Source organism: Salvelinus fontinalis, chromosome 9, assembly GCF_029448725.1.
Source record: "Salvelinus fontinalis isolate EN_2023a chromosome 9, ASM2944872v1, whole genome shotgun sequence".
Lineage (NCBI taxonomy): Eukaryota > Metazoa > Chordata > Actinopteri > Salmoniformes > Salmonidae > Salvelinus > Salvelinus fontinalis.
The window spans coordinates 60,695,811-60,719,851 of NC_074673.1; the positions used below are offsets into that span (position 1 = coordinate 60,695,811).

The 24,041-nt window shown below is 41.1% G+C and overlaps 1 protein-coding gene across 2 annotated transcripts; it reads left to right on the forward strand.

Annotated features, from left to right (window-relative positions):
- The first annotated feature begins 482 nt into the window (after positions 1-482).
- On the forward strand, positions 483-24,041 carry LOC129862899 (eukaryotic initiation factor 4A-I-like). 2 transcript variants are annotated; one of them, XM_055934985.1, is made up of 11 exons: positions 485-580; positions 1,954-2,011; positions 2,270-2,402; positions 2,872-3,011; positions 6,717-6,885; positions 7,045-7,154; positions 17,032-17,175; positions 18,098-18,235; positions 22,118-22,207; positions 22,573-22,652; positions 22,998-24,041. In XM_055934985.1, exons 1-11 carry the CDS (start codon positions 558-560, stop codon positions 23,140-23,142), a joined length of 1,230 nt encoding a protein of 409 aa, XP_055790960.1. In that variant the 5' UTR covers positions 485-557; the 3' UTR covers positions 23,143-24,041. The 2 variants fall into 2 exon arrangements, with proteins under 2 accessions (XP_055790962.1, XP_055790960.1); XM_055934987.1 differs by lacking the exon at positions 18,098-18,235 and having other exon boundaries at positions 483-580.

A 24,041-nucleotide genomic window follows, 5' to 3' on the forward strand; every position in this document is an offset into this window, starting at 1 on the left:
TCCCGAAGAAGCTTTAGAACATGTAAGGTCCTTGGACTAAGGAGTAACATCAGGCTCCTTTGGTGCATTATTGGGCTAGATACATTTGCAGTCTTGTAGAAATTATTGTATTTTCGTTCCTGGATTTATTTGTATACATTTTATGAAACATGGTTTCTAATTGTCTATCCTGTGATAAGGTAATGGCTAGTGGAGTTCAAATAGTGTATTGTATTATGCCTCATAATCAACAAATGAAATGAAAGCACTGTTTGTTATGTTGGTTCTAATCATAGAATTAGTCATTTATTAGGGTCTCTGCTTCCAATGGTGTTGTTGCTGGGGAGGAACCAAATGTCGAGTCCTCCTTTTCGCTCCTATTATGGTCAAATAAAGGCGGAGACCATACGTTTAGTGACTTCTTAGATAGCCAATAATATGTCACAATGGGTTTAAACATATGACTCTGGGTGTTGCCAATATTGAATGATAGTCCCCTTCAGCAATCAAAACTTGAGCTTTCCAAACCACGTTGTGGTATATAAAACATTTTCGCGGCGTATTCGCCCTTTGTGATAATGTCGGCAGATTATGAAGAGAGGTAAAGAATCCTGCAAATTGTTCCATTATTTTATTATAACCAGATACACATGGCTAGATGAAATAACGCGGTCAGCCCCGCAATTCCTTTATAAAATGAAACATGAATGGTTTCCTTGTGCTGTCGCTTTAGTGCTAACTAACGTTAGCAACTGTAAACTGGCTAGTGGTAGCCGTGTTGGAGCCACTAGCTAGCTGGCCAGGTCTAACTGCAAGACCGTAGTACATTTTCACGTTATACCATGTTAGCTAGGTAGTTGGCTCATATTGTGCCCTGTATTATTGTAAACACTGATTTGCTGGCCAGCCCACGAACGTTAATTGAGTAATGCTCGGTGAAGGCGAACTGCTAACATTGGTTAAGATGGCTAACTAGTTCTAATTTGGCAGGCGAACACCAGACAGAGGTTGCGGGAAAATGGTGGCCTGTCTCACCAGCGAGCCTCGCCATGGTGCAGAAATTCGTTTCTGCCCAGCGGTGTCTTTGGTCACGTTTCGCTACGTTAGCTAACAGTCGTGAACTATTAACACCAACTCCAGGTAGCTAGTGTCTCGCTAGCTACAGTTCTTATCCGACATAATATGCGTACGAGCTTGCTGGGTCGCTTGTTCTTTTGGTGGAGGAACCCTTTCAGCTAACCTTGTGCGCTACGAGCACATGCTTTTCGGTTAAAGGGTTGCCAGGCCTGGTGGCGGTGCGTTATATGTATTTTTTTCTTTATTACAAAATTGAGGTATTTTTTTCTTTATTACAAAATTGAGGTATTTTCTATCGGATGGGCTATCCTGTTGAGTGACTGCTACTTCCAATTAGTGTGGTTAGCTATCCCTGTTGAATGTGTCGTTTTGCTTCTTAGTTAGCCAAAGTTAGTAGTTATAGCATTTACGTTTACCCTCGGGCCTAGCTAGCTAGCGAACCCCCACCAATGTGTTATCCACCATGAGCACTCGGGCCTAACCAGCCAGAGAAGCACCACCAATGTATCCACCATGACCATTATTCTATTCAAAATCTCTCTGAGTGCTAGTAACTGCGTGGGCGTGTTCGAGTCGTCTGCATTGAGAAGACTTAATGAAATATATATATATTTTGAAATTGAATAGCGTCACATTTAGTTGTGTGTGTGTGTGCCCCAACTTCTGCAACGTTGGTCGCCAACACCAGTATCTTATGCGAGTTTATTATACATGGGGGGGGCTTCGTTGCAGTCAATGGCACTCCATGTCATGCCCATTACAATCACTCTCTCTGGCATTAGACCCCTGATACATTTCTGGTTAGAAATGTTTTTGTTCATGATATCATTAGAATTTGCTAATGTGTTATGAAACAAATGTATCATCTAATATTGACATGTGGACGTTTCCCTCCAGAGACCTCTCCAACAGAGACAATGGCCCTGAGGGCATGGAGCCAGATGGCATCATTGAGGTAAAGTTAAATGTTTTGTTTGTGTCAGGCAAGTTTGTCAAAAGTTGGGTGAAGGACCAGTTAAATTGTTGAATATTTGAACGGCATTGTAGTCCAATGGGGTGGAGGCGAAGATGCATACATCTCATGCCCACAATCAGGGTCTTGCTTGGTTTTCCATCTCCTCTGGCAGTAAAACAGTACTGGGAGTCTGTAAGGAGTATAGTATCTGAGTACTATATACACTAACCGTGGTTTGGCATTTTTCTCTCTCCACAGAGTAACTGGAATGAGATTGTGGACAGCTTCGATGAGATGGCCCTGCGTGAGACTCTCCTGAGAGGAATCTATGCCTATGGTTTTGAGAAACCATCTGCCATTCAGCAGAGGGCCATCCTCCCTTGTATCAAGGGTAAGTTCAAGTTTCCTAAAATCAACTCCCACACACAGGATGTTGTGTGTGGGCGACCTCTGCATGTATGTTCGTTTCCATCAACTTATCAAGAATGGGTATACCAATAGTGTTGATGTTTGTTGTGGTCTTTTTCTGTCAATATCTAGCCTAAGTTGTCGCTGACGGAAGTTGCTTCTATACTTAATTAATCCTCTTCATTCCTATGTGGAACATTAGGTTTCCTTGATCATAGTACACTGGCTTTTATTTATTCCATCGCATCCGACGTGTCAGGTTTGGAGACTTTCTCAATCATGAGTCTAAACAGTGAACCAAATGCCTATAAAACTTATCCATGGTCATATTCACTAGGAACCAACTGGGCGGGACCGGTCTGAATTTGTCCAATAAGAAACATTAGATTTTTTTTCTGTTAGTGTTTTGTTATGGTGTCCACTAATGAATACCAGCCTTCCTTCCCCACCAGGTTATGATGTCATTGCACAGGCCCAGTCCGGCACAGGGAAGACTGCCACGTTCGCCATCTCCATCCTCCAGCAGATTGATATCGAGCTGAAGGGCACCCAGGCCCTGGTCCTCGCCCCCACCCGAGAGCTGGCTCAGCAGGCAGGTTACACACACTTAAATTGCCCTAAAAACAGTCCACATTTAAGTGCAACTTCTGTACCCTTTACACACTCTCGTTCCAACTCAAACATACCATGCTGGATCTGATATTTTAATATCGCGTGGGCCTTTCAGCAGTGTTCTAGCAGCCTATGGTGGATGAATAGCCAGCACAGTACAGCTTGACTCTGCTCTATAGTGTGAATCAAACCCTGTAGCCTGATGCTGTGATGTGCCACCCCTGTCACTGGGCAAGGCGGTGTGTTTGAGTCTTGTATCTGTCAGGATGAGAGAGAGAGATTCTTCCCAACTGCCTGTGCAGCGAGCAACAGGTTCATGGTTCATGTTAAGGGCACAAACTCATGAGTTACAAAAGTATTGTTGCTTGTCTGATGACGACTAACAAACTAATGAACATGTATGCTAAAATTATCTTGAACATGGAAGTACTTAAAATGTGACTTAGATTAGGGAAGTCAAATGTTCAGGCTACTGCACTGACACTATGGAGGCTCTAGAGCGCCTGGTTAAATTGTTTGAGAGCATTTTCAAAGGGATTCTTTGGGATTTTGGCAGTGAAGCGCTTTATCAACTTCCCCAGAGTCAGGTGAACTCGTGGATTCCATTTTTATGTCTTTGCATCCAGTATGAAGAATATTATAGGTAGTTTAGTGAGCCAATGCCAGCTAGTGTTACCATAGCGCAATGACTTGAAGTCTATCTACTAGTACTATCACGCTAGTAGGTAGCATAGACTTCCAAACATTGCGCTAGTTAGCATCTTCCTTCAAACTGCATGCAGAGACACAGAAATGGTATCCATGAGTTCATCTTACTCTGAAAAATCTTGAAGTGTCCTTTTAAACTCTCTGAATGGTTCAGTTTGTGATCAATAGAGCGGGCAACAAAACATCTTTAATTGACATTTGAATTATTTTATATTGCGCTAATCTCCCTAATGTGGACAGATTTTACTGCCTTACACAAGCTTGCATTTTCACTCCATAAAATGTAGTGGAAATCCACATCCTTTTTTTGCGCAGATTGGTGGTGATAGTATAAAACTTTAGTCATCACAGTGACATAAGATCAATTGGTGACATAAGATCAATTGCTTAAAACAGATCATTAACTTCACATAATCAAAACCAATGAGGTGCGCAGGACATTTGGTTCTGAGTTCATTTTCAAACTCTCATAAGACGCAAACAATTAGGGACATTCTCTCTATAAAAGTCACTGGCCACACACCAATACACGGATGTGACAGAAAAATTAGCACTTAAGCCGGGGGTACATTACACGATTTTGGCCATGATGTAGCTGTCCCAGAAGTTTTTGAGATCGGAGAAACAAAATCCCCATGTCGTTACCTCCTTGGGGGGTGTAGCTGTCACCGACGCTCGTTTAATGTGAACAGGTCAGACACAATCTGAGGGCTACCAATCTAGTCTTTGAGCAGTCCCAGACATCCTGATATTTTCAAACATGTTTGATTTTTATCGGCACAATTTGCAATGCTCTTTTAGTGTGAGATGTGCAAGGACACGTTTTGAGAATGGTCATCAGCAATAACCAATGAGAGCTCGCCAGGGAGTTGATGTTTCGCGTCACCCAGAATGTGTACTCTCGAGCAGGTGCAATGACTACTACTAGTATGCATTTGTAGTTGTCTTTAGCCAAAGCCAATTTGTCATTGTTACAGCTCTGAAGTTCACAAGCAATGTTGTTCAATTGACAATGTTGGCTAGATATTTCAACTCTGTATGGGACGCGTGAATGTCTGACTGAAAACGTTTGAGGCTACTTTGAGCCACAGCTCGTTGTAGCTATGTTAAATCTAATCCCATTATTGTTTTCGTGAGACGGCGTGGTGTCGAGAATTCTCACAACCAGGTGAAGAATCTTGTAGTTTGTGACCCCCACCTGTGCCACGTTGTTTAGTGTGCACCACTACGTTGGCTAAACACTACAGGAAAGACGGTAGTTTTCAATGTGAGAGGCTCAGCGGTGTCAGGGTTTTGAAAGTCATGTAGCGTACACCTGGCTTTAAATGGCAGCCAACGGTTGTCACTGTTGATATCCTCTGCCGCGTCATGATTAGTCGAAGCTACCAGAAAAAGTGATTTGTTCACTTTTCCATGATGGCAGTCTCCCGAAAGAAACATCCAACGTTCTAAAACACAGATTTTAAGCCTTCTACAAGTTCCCATCTAACCAACCATTTTATAAGTTATTATTCCAGGTTTCCGTGTGACCGTTGAATGGTATTAGTTTAAATTGCTCCACACGCCAAATGTTTGCCCCAGTTCTATTGATTTCAGCGTGATATCGATGAAAGTGATAACATAAAAAGTGTTGCGCTACTTACTTACTTACTTACTTAAATCAAAATGCAACACTTCAAAATGTAGCTAGCAGTCTTCTACCGATTGTTCTCTAACCAGTGACGGAAACATTATTGCCAGATTCTTCAGGTTTTTGAGCTGTTCGTTTTAACAGAATGTGTAACCTCATCTCCCCCCTCTCGCACAATTGATTTCAACGTGATAATCGATTTGAGTGATTGGCGGTGTTGCTTTTCTGTTTCGGTGACCCCCGTCTCAAAATGTAGCCGGCTGTGTTCTGCTGATTGTCCTCCAACCTGTGATGTGAAAATATCCCCAGTTTTTGTGGTAGTTTCCTCAGCGCATAGCCCTCCCTCATCGATTAGTTATTTATTGCCACTTGTCAAAACAAGTGTTTTTTTTGTGTGTGTGCAGTTTTATAAAGTGATCGTCAGAAGAAGAGAGAAATGCAAGTAATATCACTATTGTTGCACATGTATGTGTAGATAGTACATTTAGTTTTTCACACCTTATTGAACAGTTTTGACTGAAGATGCACACGCATGACAACATATGCTCTAAACACGTACATATGGATTTTGTGTGGTGGTAGAGTAGTTGCCTGAGGGCACACACTTAATGTGTTGTGAAATATATTTATTTGAAACATTACAATACATACCTGCCTTAATTTGCGGAAACAGTTTGTGATATACTCGTGTTTATTATGGAGCCCCGTAATTTTGCGGTTGTCACAAAGTGCTGTTACAGTAACACAGCCTAAACTAGGGAGCAGGCGTAAGCACAGTGGCCAAGGAATGCTTCCTTTGGCACATATTTGACTAAGTTTACATGTCCATGGCATCATAGTAGGCAGGGCAAACCCAATTTGGGGATTTTTGGTATCATCAAAATCAACCACAGCATGTTTTTGGACTCATTCAGGGGATCCATAATAAATACAAATATCACACTGTTTCTGCATATTGGTTATTGATTTGGACACTTTCACGCTGTGATTTGACATTGGGCTATTTTATCAATGTTTTATCAGGAAGCAGCGACAGCATCATTTTCAACGTTAGTTTTATAAATATAAATTGAACTTTCAACATGTTGTATTGTTCTTAATCAGGTGCTAACTGCTGAATGAGTCCAAACGCATGCTGTGGTTGATTTGAATGATATACCAAAAATCACCAAAATGGGTTTGACCTACCTACTAAGAGACCATGGACATGTAAACAAATACGTGCCAAAGGAAGCTTTCCCTGGCCACTGTGCTTCTGCTTGCTCCCTAGTCTAGGCTGTGTTACTGTAAAAGTACTTTGTGACAACTGCTGGCTTTGAGTTTGATTGACATCCCCCTCTTCAACAGATCCAGAAGGTGATCCTGGCCCTCGGCGACTACATGGGAGCCTCGTGCCATGCCTGTATCGGCGGAACCAACGTCCGCAACGAGGTGACAAAGCTCCAGGCTGAGGCTCCCAACATAGTGGTTGGAACACCAGGCCGCGTGTTCGACATGTTGAACCGCAAGTTCCTCTGTGAGTGATGTCCGTGCGTTTCTTTTTGTTCAGATAACAACTGTTAAACTTTTCTCAACATTGTTTACAGCTGTATGTTTTCATTTACTGCAGATTATTGACAAGTCATTTTTTTTGTTCCAAGTTTTGTCTAAACCAAGTGCTCATCTTCCCCCTCAGCTGCTAAGTACATCAAGATGTTTGTCCTGGACGAGGCTGATGAGATGTTGAGCCGGGGTTTCAAGGACCAGATCTACGAGATTTTCCAGAAGCTTGGCACTAGCACACAGGTATGAAGACAGATTGTGTCTAACAGTACCTTAGGAAGTTATGCTCTACCTGAAGCCTCTGCAATTTCTATTTACTTTTATTTATTCAATGAAGCCCAATTGAGACCAGTGTCATGTCTCATTTGCAACAAAAATATAAACTACAAGACAGCTATACATTACATCAGGTTATTAGAAGTTATAATGGTCAATTGAAACAATTGCACACTTCATTAAACAGTTTTAAACTACCCCATCGGCACCAGGGAATCCAGGTGTGATTTGTTTTGTAAGGTATTCCATAACTGTGGTGGGTTAAAACTAAAGAGGATTTACCTAACTTTGTGGAGACAAGTGGGAACTCAAGAGTTCCAACACTGTGAATGAGTGGGGTAGCTCATATTTTTGTATTTCAACAGTGAAGTGGGTTATGTTGGAAGCTTGTGGAGAAGAGCTTTGCAAACAAGAAGGGAGTAATGAAGTGATCTACAGAACTTTAGTGAGGTCCAGCTGACCTTCTGATAAAGGATGCCGTGATGAATATTAAAACTGTCACCTGTAATAAAGCAAAGGGCGCTATGGTAGACTGCATCCATTGGTTTGAGAGTAGTTGCTGCTGCATTCTGGTAAATGGTGTCACCATAGTCAAGAACTATCAGGAAAGTTGACTGCACAATCTGCTACCTGCTGTTAATGGAGAAGCAAGATCTAAAAAAAAAAATAATAATAATAATAATAAATAAATAAAAAATTACATTTTAGCTTTTTAACTAGGTCATCAGTATATTTTGTTAAACGTTACATTTATCAATCCAAACAGACAGATATTTATAGGCAGGAACCCGCTCAATGAGAGCTATCCAATGAAAGACTGTAGCTCGTCTGAGAAAGTTCTGTGAATTAGAGAACATGTATTTAGTTTTGCCTGCATTAAGTACAAGTTTTAAATCAAGGGCTTTCTGTAATGCAACAAAATCCGATTGCAGCTCTAACATAGCTTGGTTAACAGTCGGTGCAATGGCATACAAAAATGTATTGCATACAGATTAATATTACAGGATTTGATACATAGACCAATATTATTTATATAAACAGTAAAGAGAACAGGTCTCAATACCAACCCCTGCAGTACACCTTTCGTAATATCGAGGAAACTAGACTTGACATCATCAGGAAGCATACATTGAACCCTGTCGGTCAGATGGCTCTTCAACCATTTGCAAGACTCCTTGTCCATGCCCGTTTCAGACAGTTTTAAATGAGTAGCATGTCTAAAACAAGAATAGTGGCTGAAACCGTATGAGGCCTCTGGTATGTCTTGTGGGGTATGTATGGGTGACAGCTGTGTCCTAGTAGTTTAACTTCTTCTGGCTGCAAGCCCGAGGCCGGCCACAATATGACAACAGCCACTTCAAGTGCAGGGTGCGAAATTCAAAATATATTTTTTAGAAATATTTAACTTTCACACATTAACAAGTCCAATACAGCAAATGAAAGGTACACATCTTGTGAATCCAGCCAACATGTCCGATTTTTAAAATGTTTTACAGCGAAAACAGCACGTATATTTGTTAGCTCACCACCAAATACAAAAAAGGACAGACATTTTTCACAGCACAGGTAGCATGCACAAAGCCAACCTAACTAACCAAGAACCAACCAAACTAACCAACAAACAACTTCATCAGATGACAGTCTTATAACATGTTATTCAATAAATCTATGTTTTGTTAGAAAAATGTGCATATTTCAGGTATAAATCATAGTTTACAGTGCAGCTACAATCAGAAATTGCACCGAAAGCAGCCAGAATAATTACAGACACCAACGTCAAATACCTAAATACTCATCATAAAACATTTCTGAAAAATACATAGTGTACAGCAAATGAAAGACGGGCATCTTGTGATTCCAGCCAATATTTCCGATTTCTTAAGTGTTTTACAGCGAAAACACAATATAGCGTTATATTAGCTTACCACAATAGCCAGAAACACAAGCCATTTCCCAGTAGCAAAAGTTAGCGATCGTAACAAACCAGCAAAGGATATATTATTTTTGACTAACCTTGATAAGCTTCATCAGATGAGTCCTATAACATCAGGTTATACATACACTTATGTTTTGTTCGAAAATGTGCATATTTAGAGCTGAAATCAGTGGTTATACATTGTGCTAACGTAGCAGCTTTTTCCCACAACGTCCGGATATTTTTCTGACACTTTTTCTGACACACATATTCTGACCAAATAGCTATTCATAAACATAACTAAAAAAAACATGTTGTATAGGAAATGATAGATACACTAGTTCTTAATGCAATCGCTGTGTTAGAATTCTAAAAATAACTTAATTACGACATCCAGCTTAGGTATAGCGCGAGAGTACCCAAAAGCTGGGCGCAAACGACTAGTTCACATGTACGACAGATATATGAAATAACATCATAAAATGGGTCCTACTTTTGCTGATCTTTCATCAGAATGTTGTACAAGGGGTCCTTTGTCAGGAACAATCGTTGTTTGGATTTAGAACAGCCTTTTTCCCTCTCGATTTAGCAAGCACTCTTGCCAAGTGGCGCGAATCTCTCCATGTCAACAAACGGAAGAGAACGGAACACGGCAAAACTCCCGGAAAAATGTCAATAATCTGATGAAACTATATTGAAAAAACATACTTTACGATGATATTGTCACGTATCAAATAAAATCAAAGCCGGAGATATTAGTCGTCCATAACGGCAGCTTATTAGAAGGCAAATCCAGGTCCCTGCTCGCGCTCTCAAGAAAACAGGAAACTGGTGACACGTCATGCCAAGAGCTATAATTCGAGGCCAGATCAAGTTACACACTCCATTTCTTCTCTCACTCCTTGTCGACATCTAGTGGAAGACATATGAAGTGCATCTAAACTAATAAATATCAAGGACTTTAATAGGCAGCCCCTAGAAGAGAGCAACGATTTCAGATTTTCCACTTCCTGTCAGGAAGTTTGCTGCAAAAGGAGTTCTGTTTTACTCACAGATATAATTCAAACGGTTTTAGAAACTAGAGTGTTTTCTATCCATTAGTAATAATAATATGCATATTGTACGAGCAAGAATTGAGTACGAGGCCGTTTGAAATGGGCACCTTTTATCCAGGCTACTCAATACTGCCCCTGCAGCCCAAACAGGTTAAACGGACACCTCAGTGCATTCAGCATGTCAACACTTCTTACAAAACAAGTCGTGTGTAAGTCGGTCTCTTCAGCTTTGAGCCATGAGATTTACATGCATATTATTGTTATCTCTCATGTACATTTTAGGGCCGCTGCCCTGTTTTGAGCCAATTGTAATTTTCCAAGGTCCCCTTTTGTGTCACCTGACCACACGACTGAAAAGTAGGCCAGGTGCGACAACCTGGGCCTGTAGGACCTGCCTTGTTGATAGTGTTAAAAAGGCAGAGGAGCTGCTTATTATCGACAGACTTCTCCCCATCTTAGCTACTGTTGTATCAACATGTTTTGACAATGAGTTTACAATCCAGGTCTACTCTAGCAGTTTAGTCACCGCAACTTGCTCAGTTTCCACATTATTTATGACAAGATTTTAGTTGAGGTTTAGTGAATGATTTATCCCTAATACAAAGATTTTAGTTTTTGGAATATTTAGGACAAACGTATTCCTTGCCACCCATTCTGAAACTAACTGCAGCTCTGAGTGTTGCAGTGATTTACTGTAGTAGCTGATGCGTGTAGTGTTGAGTCATCCGCGCATATACACACTGGCTTTACTCAAAGCCAGTGGCATGTTTAACTTCTTGCGGCTGAGATCCTGTTAACGGGATCGACTTGACAACAGCCAGTGAAAGTACAGGGCGCCAAATTCAAACTACAAAAATCTCATAATTAAAATTTCTCAAACATACAAGTGTTTTACACCATTTTAAAGATAAACTTGTTAATCCCACCACGGTGTCCGATTTCAAAAAGTCTTTTCGATGAAAGCACACCATCTGATTATGTTAGGTCAGTAGCTAGTCACAGAAACACAGCCATTTTTCCAGCCAAAGAGAGGAGTCACAAAAAGCAGAAATAGAGATGAAGTTAACTTCTACTTGCACACAATCCCGGATCCGGGAGCACCCCCATCAGTAAAAAAGCTGACTAGCATAGCCTAGCATAGCGTCACAAGTAAATACTAGCATCTAAATATCATTAAATCACAAGTCCAAGACATCAGATGAAAGATACACATCTTGTGAATCCAGCCATCATTTCTGATTTTTAAAATGTTTTACAGGGAAGACACAATATGTAAATCTATTCGCTAACCACGATAGCAAAAGACACCACTTTTTTTGTCCACCATTTTTTTCCTGCGTAGGTAGCAATCACAATTTCGACCAAATAAAGATATAAATAGCCACTAACCAAGAAACAACTTCATCAGATGACAGTCTGATAACATATTTATTGTATAGCATATGTTTTGTTAGAGAAAATGTGCATATTTCAGGTATAAATCATAGTTTACCATTGCAGCCACCATCACAACTCTCACCAAAGCAACTAGAATAACTACAGAGACCATCGTGTATTACCTAAATACTCATCATAAAACATTTCTGAAAAATAGTGTACAGCAAATGAAAGACAAAGATCTTGTGAATCCAGCCAATATTTCAGATTTAAGTGTTTTACAGCGAAAACACAATATAGCATTATATTAGCTTACTACACTAGCCAACCACACAGCAGCATTGATTCATGCACGTTAGCGATAGCGAATAAACCAGCAAAAGATATTACATTTTTGACTAACCTTCTCAAAACTTCATCAGATGACTGTCCTATAACATCATATTACACAATACATATAGAGTTTGTTCGAAAATGTGTATATTTAGCGGCACAAATCGTGGTTATACAATGAGAATAGTAGCCAAGCTGCCAACAATATGTTGGGAGAAATCTTTTGAGGCACCTAATCTAATCAGTAACTAAATTTAAACTTGACTAAAAAATACAGGTTGGACAGCAAATGAAAGATGCATTAGTTCTTAATGCAATCGCTGTGTTAAATTTTTAAAATTAACGTTACTACGACATACAGCGTGCGTTAAAGCGAGACCGCACCGAAATTAATGGCGGAATATGAGTTTCACATTTTTCAACAGAACAACGAATTAACATCATATAGTTCTTACTTTTTGATGAGCTCCCATCAGAATCTTGGGCAAGTTGTCCTTTTTCCAAAAGAATCGTTGCTCGGTTGTAGATTGTCGCCTTCAACTTTGGAATTAGCAGTAAACATTACCAATGTGGGCCAGACGTGCCCAACTCACTAGAACGCAGCACAAATAAATACCCGAAAATCTCAATATACTGATATAAACTGCTATAACTCGGTTTAAAATAACAACATTATGATGTCTTTAACACCTATATCGAATAAAATCAGAGCCGGATATATCTAAGGGCTATAACGGGAGCTTTCTAGAACGCCATCCTGAGGTCTGTCTTGCGTCATGGCGAAGGAAAGAAAGAGAGGACCCCACGTTGCCAGCCCATTTTATAAGGCCTCAGATCTGCCTAGCAACTCCATTTCAATTCTCACTATTTGCTGACATCCAGGGGAAGGCGTATGCAGTGCATCTCAACCAATAGAAGACATGCAAATTAATAAACCGACCTCAGAACAGCCTGCAGATTTCAGATTTCTCACTTCCTCATCGGAAAATTGCTCCAACTCGAGTTCTGTTTTACTCACAGATATAATTCAAACGGTTTTAGAAACTAGAGAGTGTTTTCTATCCAATAGTAATAATAATATGCATGTTGTACGAGCAAGAATTGAGTACGAGGCAGTTTAATTTGGGAACGAAATTATTACAAAGTTTAAACAGCACCCCCTATTGAGAAAAGGTTAATTACTAACCTTTGATCTTCATCAGATGACACTCATAGGACTTCATGTTACACAATACATGTATGTTTTGTTCGATAAAGTTCATTTATATCCCCCAAAAATTTGTTTACATTGGTGCGTAATGTTCAGTAATGTTTTGCCTCCAAAACATCCGGTGATTTTGCAGAGAGCCACATCAATTTACAGAAATACTCATAATAAACATAGATAAAAGATACAAGTGTTTCACATGGAACTTTAGATAAACTTTTCCTTAATGCAACCGCTGTGTCAGATTTCAAAAACTTTACGGCAAGTAAAACGAGCCATACAGGTACCCGCCATGTTGTGGAGTCAACAGAAGTCAGAAATAGCATAATAAATATTCACTTACCTTTGATCTTCATCAGAATGCACTCCCAGGAATCCCAGTTCCTCAATAAATGTTTCTATTTTGTTCGATAAAGTCCATAATTTATGTCCAAACACCTCCTTTTTGTTCACGTGTTTAGTTCAAAAATCCAAATTGATGATGCGCAGGCCAGGCGAAAAGTAAAAAAGTTCCATTAACGTTCGTAGAAACATGTCAAACGATGTATAGAATTAATCTTTAGGATGTTTTTAACATAAATCTTCAATAATGTTTCAACCGGAGAATTCCTTTGTCTTTAGAAATGCAATGGAACGCAGCTACCTCTCACGGGGGCGCGCCTAAGTGAGCTCGTGGCACTCTGCCAGACCCCTGACTCAATCAGCTCTCATCCTTCACAGTAGAAGCATCAAACAAGGTTCTAAAGACTGTTGACATCTAGTGGAAGCCTTAGGAAGTGCAATGACCCCATAGACACTGTATATTGGATAGGCAAACCTCAGATTTCCCACTTCCTGGTTGGATTTTTTTCTCAGGTTTTTGCCTGCCATATGAGTTCTGTTATACTCACAGACATCATTCAAAAGGATATCGACAGCTGTTTCTGACAATTTGGAACCGTGTAAACGACACTAAATCCATTCTAATACCATATTGGCTGTTCTATTTTACAGTGACGTGCTAACCCGGCCAAACCATCACGACACTGAGCAAATTGTGCGCCGCTCTGAGACTCCCGATCACGGCCAATTGTAGTACAGCCTGGGATCGAACCAGGGTCTATAGTGACACCTCTAGCCTTGAGATGCAGTGCCTTAGACCACTGTGCCACTTGGGAGCCCTCTGGAGAGCGTGTGGTTGCGTGAGGCTAGATGCTCACAAAATCAGGCTATTACACAAACAGGCAACAGAATAAGGATCTGTCTTATTTATGTAGATATATATATATATATATATATATATATATATATATATATATATATATATATATATATATATATATATATATATATGGATGATTTATAAAGCCAGGCACATTTTAGAAGTTAGGCTATTGATTATTGACCTAATTAAATTGGTTTCCTCTCTCCTCACTTTTCTTGGACAATTAAGGCAAGCTATTTTCTCGTCTCCTAACTCTGCTGCTGCCTCCACTGCATCGTTCTCCACACCAATATGCTGATTAACTTTTGCTGTTATGCACATAGCAACATAGTCTAGGAAAAGGCGCAAATTCAACAGTTCACCGCTTCAACAGTTCACCGCTGTCCAACGCGGGAGAAAGCGCCTTTTATAAAATAGTATTTTTATTGGTGTTGCACCATTGTTCTTATGTAATATAACCATATACTATTTCAGTAGCACGTGTCTTAATGATGGACTGTGCCATCCACAAGGCCTCCACAATGGATCAGTCCACTCAGACAGGCGACTAAAGACATCTCGGTCGACCAACAGCCTATTGACTGACCAGTCGTCTAAACGGGGTCAGCCCTACAGCAAATGTTAGTGCATCAATTAATTTCTCTAATCCAGGGATGGGCAACTTTGATGGGGTGGGGGCCACAATCTGAACTCATGAGGCAGCAATGGCATGCAGGTCTGTAGACCTACAGGGTGCAGAGAAAATATTAGCTTTTTTTTATGGTATCTGAGTGACTATCAAAATTGACGGGGGGCCACCGGTTGGTAATTCAACAATGTTTACTACAATTTTAGATAACTGCCCATTAGACTAATTTGCAAATAAAATAAAAACTACATTTCACATTGTGTATTCTACTCGTCTAACGCTCAACAGTAAGTTCAGACCCTGACTGAGTAAAAAATAAAGAGATTGATCCGGGGCCGCCAGATCCCTGTTCTAATGAAACGGAGTAGTTTCAAAATACAAACGTATTGGATCCCATGCATCTACACTGAATACAAATATAAATGCAACATTCAACAATTTTGCTGAATTACTGTTCATGTAAGGAAATGAGACCATTTAAATTAATTCATTAGGCTCTAATCTCTGGATTTCACATGACTAGGCAGGGGCGCTGCAGGCCCACCCAATCAGAACAAGTTTTTTTTTTTTTTTCACCAAAGGGCTTTATTACAGAGAGACATACTCCTCAGCACTCCCCTCAGACGATCCCACCGGTGTAGAAGCAGGATGTGTAAGTCCTGGGCTGGCGTGATTACACGTGGTCTGAGGTTGTGAGGCTGGTTGGACGTACTGCCAAATTCTCTAAAACGATGAAGGCGGTTTATTGTAAAGAAATTAACATTTAAATTCTCTGGCAACCGCTTTGGTGGACATTCCTGCAGTTGGCATGCTAATTGCAGGCTCCCTCAACTTGAGACATCTGTGTCATTGTCTTGTGTGACAAAACTGCACATTTTAGAGTGGCGTTTTATTGTCCCCAGCACAAGGTGCGCCTGTGTAATGATCATACTGTTTTTAAAATTTGTGCCCAAAATTTGAGAGAAATGATTTTTGTGCGTATGAAGCATTTCTGGGATATTTTATTTTACCTTAAAACATGGGACTAACACTTTACATGTTGCGTTTTATTTTTTTGTTCAGTATAGATGCGTATCGAATCGTCTTGAAAGGGAAAGATGCACATCCCTACAGACTACCCCTTGCTAATCAGGAAACTCTTGGGTATGTTGTGAATTGTCATTGCAATTGCTTTGTAGTGTAGCTAGTCACTGAAATAATTCTGAATTCACTAGTGCTCTCATCGTATCCTGATGTGTACAGAAGATGGGAGTTGTTTTCATAACATTGCTAACTTAGCTAGCTAACACATTTCGAGAAGAAGTTGTATTACGTGCCTAGCTAGCGCTAGCAAGTTTTGGTGTTTAATGAGACCGAGTCTAGACAGCTGAGCTAGCAAATATTGTAACAAAAGTTTTTAATTTTGGATTAGAAAAAGGGAAAGGAGGATACCTAGTCAGTTGTACAACTGAATGTATTCAACTGAAATGTCTTCCGCATTCAACCCTCTCTGAATCAGAGAGGTGCCGGGGGGCTGCCTTAATGGACATCCACGTCATCGGTGCCCGGGGAACAATGGGTTAACTGCCTTGCTCGGGGGCAGAACGACAGATTTTTACGAGCTCGGGGATTTAATCCAACAACCTTTCGGGTTACTGGCCCAGCGCTCCTACCTGCCCAACATGCTCTGCATTTCAGGAATCACAGTAGCAAGTACTTCTGCTGCAGTGTTCAATTATTTAGCCATTTAAACAATACATTTTTTGAAGAACTATTTTTGCCGCTGGCATTCATGCGACTTAAACGTGATCTTGTTCCAAGTGTCAGACTCGACGGCATTTGCTATCCATTGGAGCGTTGCGATTGGTTCCCCACATTCTGGGGCGGGGCATAGCAAAGGGTCAATTAAGCATAATCTATGGGAATATAGAATCAAAAATAAATTCAGGTAGAATGTACTGTGCTTTTCTCAATCTTAGCTAGTACTTGTCCCAACCCTCCTCCCTGGTAGTGCTCCTAGAGAAAGAAAGAGTTAGCAAGAGGGAGATGAACAGCTGAGCACACCATAGTAATCTTCAATGACCCATGTATTCCTTTGTCAAGTGATTGCTCTATAGAGCTAATACCTTTCAACCCTGTTTCCCAGGTGGTGCTCCTGTCTGCCACTATGCCTCAGGATGTGCTGGAGGTCACCAAGAAGTTCATGCGTGAGCCCATCCGTATCTTGGTGAAGAAGGAAGAGCTCACCCTGGAGGGTATTCGCCAGTTCTACATCAACGTGGAGAAAGAGGTATTGCTGTAATGGAGGCATGTTATAGCGTGTGTGTGTGTGTGTGTGTGTGTGTACACACACGTATAATGAATGTATTGTTCTTTTTATATGCTCGTTATTACAATCTTGTGAGGCCCTTTGCTCTACTAACAGGAATAGGTCAAGTCATGAAGTAGCCCCATTTGGTCAATACAACACAGTAACTGTCCTGTTAACATGGAATGATAATCAATGAGACATTTAAAAATGGCCTTTCCTTTCTTAAAATTGTAGTATTTGATTATGAAGATGGTTGCTTTTGTATGAAAAGAGCTTGCTACAGTGACTCTAATGGTGAGTTTAGCTATATCCTCTTGAGCACTTTGGAAATGTTGTTGGGGTCCCAAGTTCCCTCTGCGTCTCCAGATCTGTATATAATGAAGAGATGCTCATGTCTCCGCCCTAACAATGGGAGTCGTCCCGAAGGCGGGCGACAAGAAACACATTGGCCTTATTTTGGACAGATGTAGACTAGAGTGAAACCTCTCACTTGGCCTCTTTATGGCGTCTCCCAAGCTGTTGGAGGAACAATGTTCTTTGACAGAGGAAGTCGACTGCTCTCCACTATGGCTGGCCTCTTTGTCCCTCTCCACAACTTTAACTTAGAAGCAACCTCATGCTCTTCATAATTTTGACGTTTGCTAATACTGTAATATCAATTTTTTGTGTAGTGTACCCCTTTCACACTACTGCGCTGAGGCTATTTACTGCATTAGCCAGGTTACTAGCTTGTAACTGTGCTGTATAAGGAAAATGTGAAAACAGTCCTATCAAAACAAAATATCCTAGCATGGATGGTGTAATTTGGGTTGGCACGATAGCTTGAAATAGGTGTTCTTGACCCAGTCTTAGGCTTGCAGTTTTCCCATGTCTTCAGACTCAATTCAACCCCCTTTGTTAGGAGTGGAAGCTGGACACCTTGTGTGATCTGTATGAGACCCTGACCATCACCCAAGCTGTGATCTTCATCAACACCCGCCGAAAGGTGGACTGGCTGACTGAGAAGATGCACGCCAGGGACTTCACAGTCTCTGCCCTGGTAAGAGCTCCTGCACTTCCAGCTCGCTGTCCATGTCCCACAGTGTTGTCTTACCGATAGATGCTAATTGGTTATCCACTGAAAATACAGTTGACTAGTCATGCTTATCGGTCTATATGTTAATTTGCATAATTTTGTGGAATTCAGTTGTCGCTTGTATTTCTGTTCGTCGGCATGCATTTTATTTATCACACACGCACAGCATATAGAGCCTAGTTTGAGAAGCGGAATAGCCTACCTACCATCTGTCAAGACGGCGGGAGAGTAGGTCCTCAAAAAGCCTGTAGGCTACTGGAGGGAAACCTGCTTTTGTAAGCCCAGTCATTGCGAAACAAATAACAATTCTAAACACAATCGTGTGTTCACTTTAGTGGCCACAATTTAAAAAGGAGCTATTTTTATTTCTCAACTTGTAAAGCGCGCTTTCCATTCGGCTGCGTAGACTAGCCTGCCTACTGTTGACCTTCAGTGTCCCCCCCCCCCCCCCCCCCCCCCCCCCACCACCACTTTGGGAGCTTGAGGCAGTATAATTGTTTAAAACCTAAATGTTTTACTTCAAATAATGATATCTTATATTGCTTTCAAAGTAGCCTTGCAAAAATCCATCCATAGAAACGTGGAGGCAAAGATTTTATCATGCTCTGCTGACACATTGTAGAACAGATGTCAACAGGCAGAAAGTGTACAGTGTAATAATGTGCAGTGTAGCCCGAAGATATTGCTTTTGTTGTGTTGAACTTGACAGTAACACTTGAGTGAGGGGGGATTATTTAATGTTTTACTCTGTGAATGTTATTTCTGCGCAGGTAGCCTTGTGCACTTGATCGATGTCTGCTATAGTGGCCACTAACTAAGTTTGTTTCATTCTGTTTCTACTTTAAGAGTATTTTTTCCCAAGTGCAATATTTAGATGTGTGTGTGTGTGGTCAGAAGCGTTCTATTATGAAGGCTTTCTAGGCTAACTGCATTATTAGTGTATTGTTTTTTTCTCAAGACTTTGGTGTCATTTGCAGTGAAGTCTAGGCAACAAATAACATTGGAAACATATACATTTTTTAGCTGTGAGTTAGGTTCACATTGACCACTTATTTTACACAGACTGATCATGTAGATAATATTCTCTGTTTAATTAGGTAAAACCTGCATTTCAAGAAGGGATCCAGCCTAAATCACTAGAAATTAGGATTTTAAAGCTGATATTTTCGAATTTATTTTTTATCCCCCCCCCAGCAGGGATATTTTTTGCATGTTTCGGTGTTAAAGTGTCACCTTTTTGGGCCCTCACCAGTTTGCATCCCTGGTTCTATTGGTTTTCATATCAACATGATTTAATTGTCCAGAAGCCAAAGGCACAATCCTAGTCATACTAGAAACCCATCATAGTAGTTGCTACTGGATTACCGTTTAAGTTAACAGATTTTCATCTCGGGTCACATATGGAGCTGCTCGCATTTAGGTGTGCCGTTTAGAACCGTTTTGAACTAATTGCATTTGGGCAAATGTTTGAAAATGACGTTTTAGTAGCTGCTTCATTACGGGAGTTGCATGTTCAATAATAGGCTATAGCCTTTTGACTGGAAGACGATAGGCTTGCTATTGTTGCATGTTTTCATTAAGAGCTTAATAGACAATATTGGGTCCTTGTAGGTATGCATGCATAGTATCAGAGGAAGAGGGAAAAAAGCGATGTTTCACTCTCGCCAAAATCTGCCCAATGCATTTCTATGGGCTTATTTTGGGCCTATGCTTGTCGCCTGCCTTTCCGCCTTGGGACGACTCCCATTTTGGGGGGGGAAGAAACATAAGCATCTCGTCATTATATACAGATCTCTGATAGTGTTTTCTGTTGGCCATGTCATTTTACTGTTTAGAACAAATGTAACTGTTTGTTGACCGGTTAATGAGGGTCATTTAGTTTCAGGCAAAATTGACCAAAATTTGCCTCCTTTATATACTTAAAGAAAATATAAACGCAACAATTTCAAAGATTTTACTGAGTTATTATTCATATGAGAATCAGTCAATTGAAATATATTCACTTTGGCCCTAATATATGGATTACGCATCTGTTGGTTACAGATACCTTTAAAAAAAAATGTGCCTCAGGATCTCATGGTATTTTTGTGCGTTCAAATTGCCAATCGATAAAATGCAATTTGTTGTCTGTAGCTTATGCCTGCCCATACGATAACCCCACCACCGTGGGGCACTCTGTTCACAATATTGACATCAGCAAACCGCTCTCCCATACAATGCCATCCACAAGGTCTGCGGTTGTGAGGCCTGTTGGACGTATGGCCAAATTCTCTCAAACTACGTTATGGTAAAGAAATGAACATTAATTTCCCTGCCAACAGCTCTGGTCGACATCCCGGCAGTCAGCATGCCAGTTGCACGCTCCCTCAACTTGCGACATCGGTGGCATTGTGTTTTGTGACAAAACTGCACATTTTCTAGTTACTGAGAAGGTTTTTGGGAAAGCATTTTTCCGTCAACCAGAAGTCTTATCCTTAGCATCGCTAAAAGTCATAGTCGTAGACATGCATGCACTGCACACATACAGATGACACTGCATAGATGGCCTGTAGAGTTTTGTCATACTATCCAGGTCTGTGCCCAAACAATTTGAGCTTCTACTTTTAAAAATCCACCTTTCCAAAAACAAGTCTCTCACCGTTGCCGCTTGTTATAGACCCCCTTCAGCCCCCAGCTGTGCCCTGGACAACATATGTGAATTGATCGCCCCCCCATCTATCTTCAGAGTTCGTACTGTTAGGTGACCTAAACTGGGACATGCTTAACACTCCTGCAATCTAAGATAGATGCCCTCAATCTCACACAAATCATCAAGGAACCTACCAGTTACAACCCTAAATCCGTAACCATGGGCACACTCTTAGATATCATCCTGACCATCTTCCCCTCTAAATACACCGCTGCTGTTTTCAACCAGGATCTCAGCGATCACTGCCTCATTGCCTGCATGCGTTATGGGTCTGCGGTCAAACGACCACCCCTCATCACTGTCAAACGCTCCCTAAAACACTTCAGTGAGCAGGCCTTTCTAATCGACCTGGCCCGGGTATCCTGGAAGGATATTGACCTCATCCCATCAGTAGAGGATGCCTGGTTGCTCTTTAAAAGTGCTTTCCTCGCCATCTTAAATAAGCATGCCCCATTCAAAAATAAATTAGAACTAAGAGCAGATATAGCCCTTGGCTCACCCCGGACCTGACTGCCCTTGACCTGCAAAAAAACATCCTGTGGCGTTCTGCATTAGCATCAAATAGCCCCCGCGATATGCAACTTTTCAGGAAAGTCTGGAACCAATATACTCGGTCAGGATAGTTATGGCTTGCTTTTTTTTCCTTTTTCCTAATTGGTTTATTGATACATTTAAGTTCTTAACTGTGCTCTCAAACAATAGCATGGTATTCTTTCACTGTAATAGCTACCGTAAATTGGACAGTGCAGTTAGGTTAACAAGAATTTAATCTTTCTGGCCATATCAGATATGTCTATGTCCTGGGAAATGTTCTTGTTACTTACAACCTCATACTAATCACATTAGCACACGTTAGCTCAACTGTCCTGTGGGGGGTTTCACCGATCCTGTAGAGGTCATACGTTTTATTGAGGTGTCAGCATTCATTTACATTATCTGCAGAATCCCCCCAAGTTCCCCCATTGCTTCTTAGTGCTCTATTTGTGTGGAAAACATCCTGTCCATCTGGTTAGATCAGCATTTCTTGGTTTTTGATTTCCATAATGTGAAATTAAGTGCTTGTGGTGTTCACAGATCCAGGCTTGACTTGTTTGACTATAAGTGGGTCTGCGTAAGAGTAGTAAATGTAAAATGTGTGACACCTTCCTTCCTCCCAGCACGGTGACATGGACCAGAAGGAGAGGGACCTGATCATGAGGGAGTTCCGCTCTGGCTCCAGCCGTGTCCTCATCACCACAGATCTGCTGGTGAGTTGAGTTCAGGAGACGCAGGAGCACCCTACTACCTGGGCAGAGCCTTATTATGTTAATCAACTTGGCAAACCCTTTTATTCAAAGTTACTTCCTTTACAGTGAAATTAAATGTGTAAGTGACCTCTATGACCTATTGAATTGGCCTATTCTCAGTAATACCAAAGTTTTAGTCAAGTGGCACATTTTTTTGTATGTTATCTCTGGAATCGAACCCATAACCTTTGGCGTTGCTGGCGCTACACGTTTCCCAACTGATTCACATGGAACCAAGCTAGCCTGCACCAGGGTTCAGGGTAATAAAGCAATGGCAGCTAGAGGTCAGGCATGGCAAAGGGTGCTGATCATGTTGCTGCTTTCAGGCCCGAGGAATTGATGTCCAGCAGGTGTCTCTGGTTATCAACTATGACCTGCCAACCAATCGTGAGAACTACATTCACAGGTAGGAGGGACCCTGAGATATTAAAAACAGAGCTCCATAGGAATAAATTAAATTAAATGTAAATGTAATGTAAATGAATAACTTATGTCATCAACATGGTTCATATTGGGGTGTGAATTTTCCAGAAGTTCCTGCTTTTCTGACATCCTCCATTTCATACATCTTTGCAATTTAACTAGCTAACCACCAACCAGTATCCTACTTTTTCTGACTTGTTCAATAATGTCCTGGTCTCATTCCTCCTGGTTTGTTCATTCATTTCGTATTTATTTCGCTACCGTTTTGTTTCTAAATTCCGATCGGCAGGGTTCGAATTAATCTGGTCTTTTAATTGTTGTGTGCCAGGATCGGGCGAGGAGGCCGTTTCGGCAGGAAGGGTGTCGCCATCAACATGGTGACTGAAGAGGACAAGCGCACACTCCGGGACATTGAGACGTTCTACAACACCACAGTAGAAGAGATGCCAATGAATGTGGCTGACCTGATCTAGACTCCCCCTGGCACCCTGCCTGCTGGTGGTACCTTAACACACTCTACGGACCATCATCATCCCAAAATCCCCCCCCCCCCCCCCCCTCAATTCCTCATTCTCTAACATCTCCCGTTTCCTACCTATCACCCACCTAACCAAGCCTCCCATGTATCCCAATTTTGCGCTCTTAAATGGGGTAGGGGAACTCCTGTTTTCCTCCTCTTCCATGCCCTCTGCGGTCCCTCAGCTCGGCCCCACTCATTTGGTTTTCTATGGATCGCCTTGCTTAATAAAAATCTCGAATTGTATTTTACTTGGCCAACAGACGATGTTTGTATTAGCAGCAGACTTGATTTCCTTGTGGTCTACTTGGACCCTTGCGACTCCGTTTCAATAGGAAATGGTGACTTCTTGAGGGGATGGGGATTGCATCATTCAGTTCCATTCTTTATTTGCAATCGAAGTTCTATTGTGTCACTATCCATTGCTGATATGCAGTAGTTTTTCTGCAGGAGTGTTTTTAAACAGAAGCAAGGAATGACATTGTTAATCTGTTTATTTTTTGGTTTGTTCCATGTGCCCCCTTGGAAGTACAGCAATTATTTGAATACTCTGAGTGGTGTTCCAAACATGTTGGTAGATATTTCTAGTGTGTGTAGTCGACATTTCACACGGGACGGCATTGACCCCTTGTTCTAAACGTTCATTGACATTTTTGGGGGAGAGCATGACGGTGTACAGAGGGGGGTATTGGGAGTTTTTTTTTGGGTGCAAAGATATTTGGACTCGACAAACACTCTAGGCAAATCAAAATCCAGTACAAATTATTTATTTTCCACCCCTTTTTTATTCATTAGTTTGGTTTCATTTTACAAATTGGGGGAGGGGGGTGACTTCAATAAAGTTACCAAATAAAA

Excerpts from the sequence above, each read along its gene's own strand:
- LOC129862899 (XM_055934985.1), top strand. The coding sequence starts at position 558 with ATGTCGGCAGATTATGAAGAGAG. Across the intron at positions 17,176-18,097 it reads ACATCAACGTGGAGAAAGAG|GAGTGGAAGCTGGACACCTT; the intron begins GTATTGCTGTAA and ends CCCCTTTGTTAG. Across the intron at positions 22,653-22,997 it reads CGTGAGAACTACATTCACAG|GATCGGGCGAGGAGGCCGTT; the intron begins GTAGGAGGGACC and ends GTTGTGTGCCAG.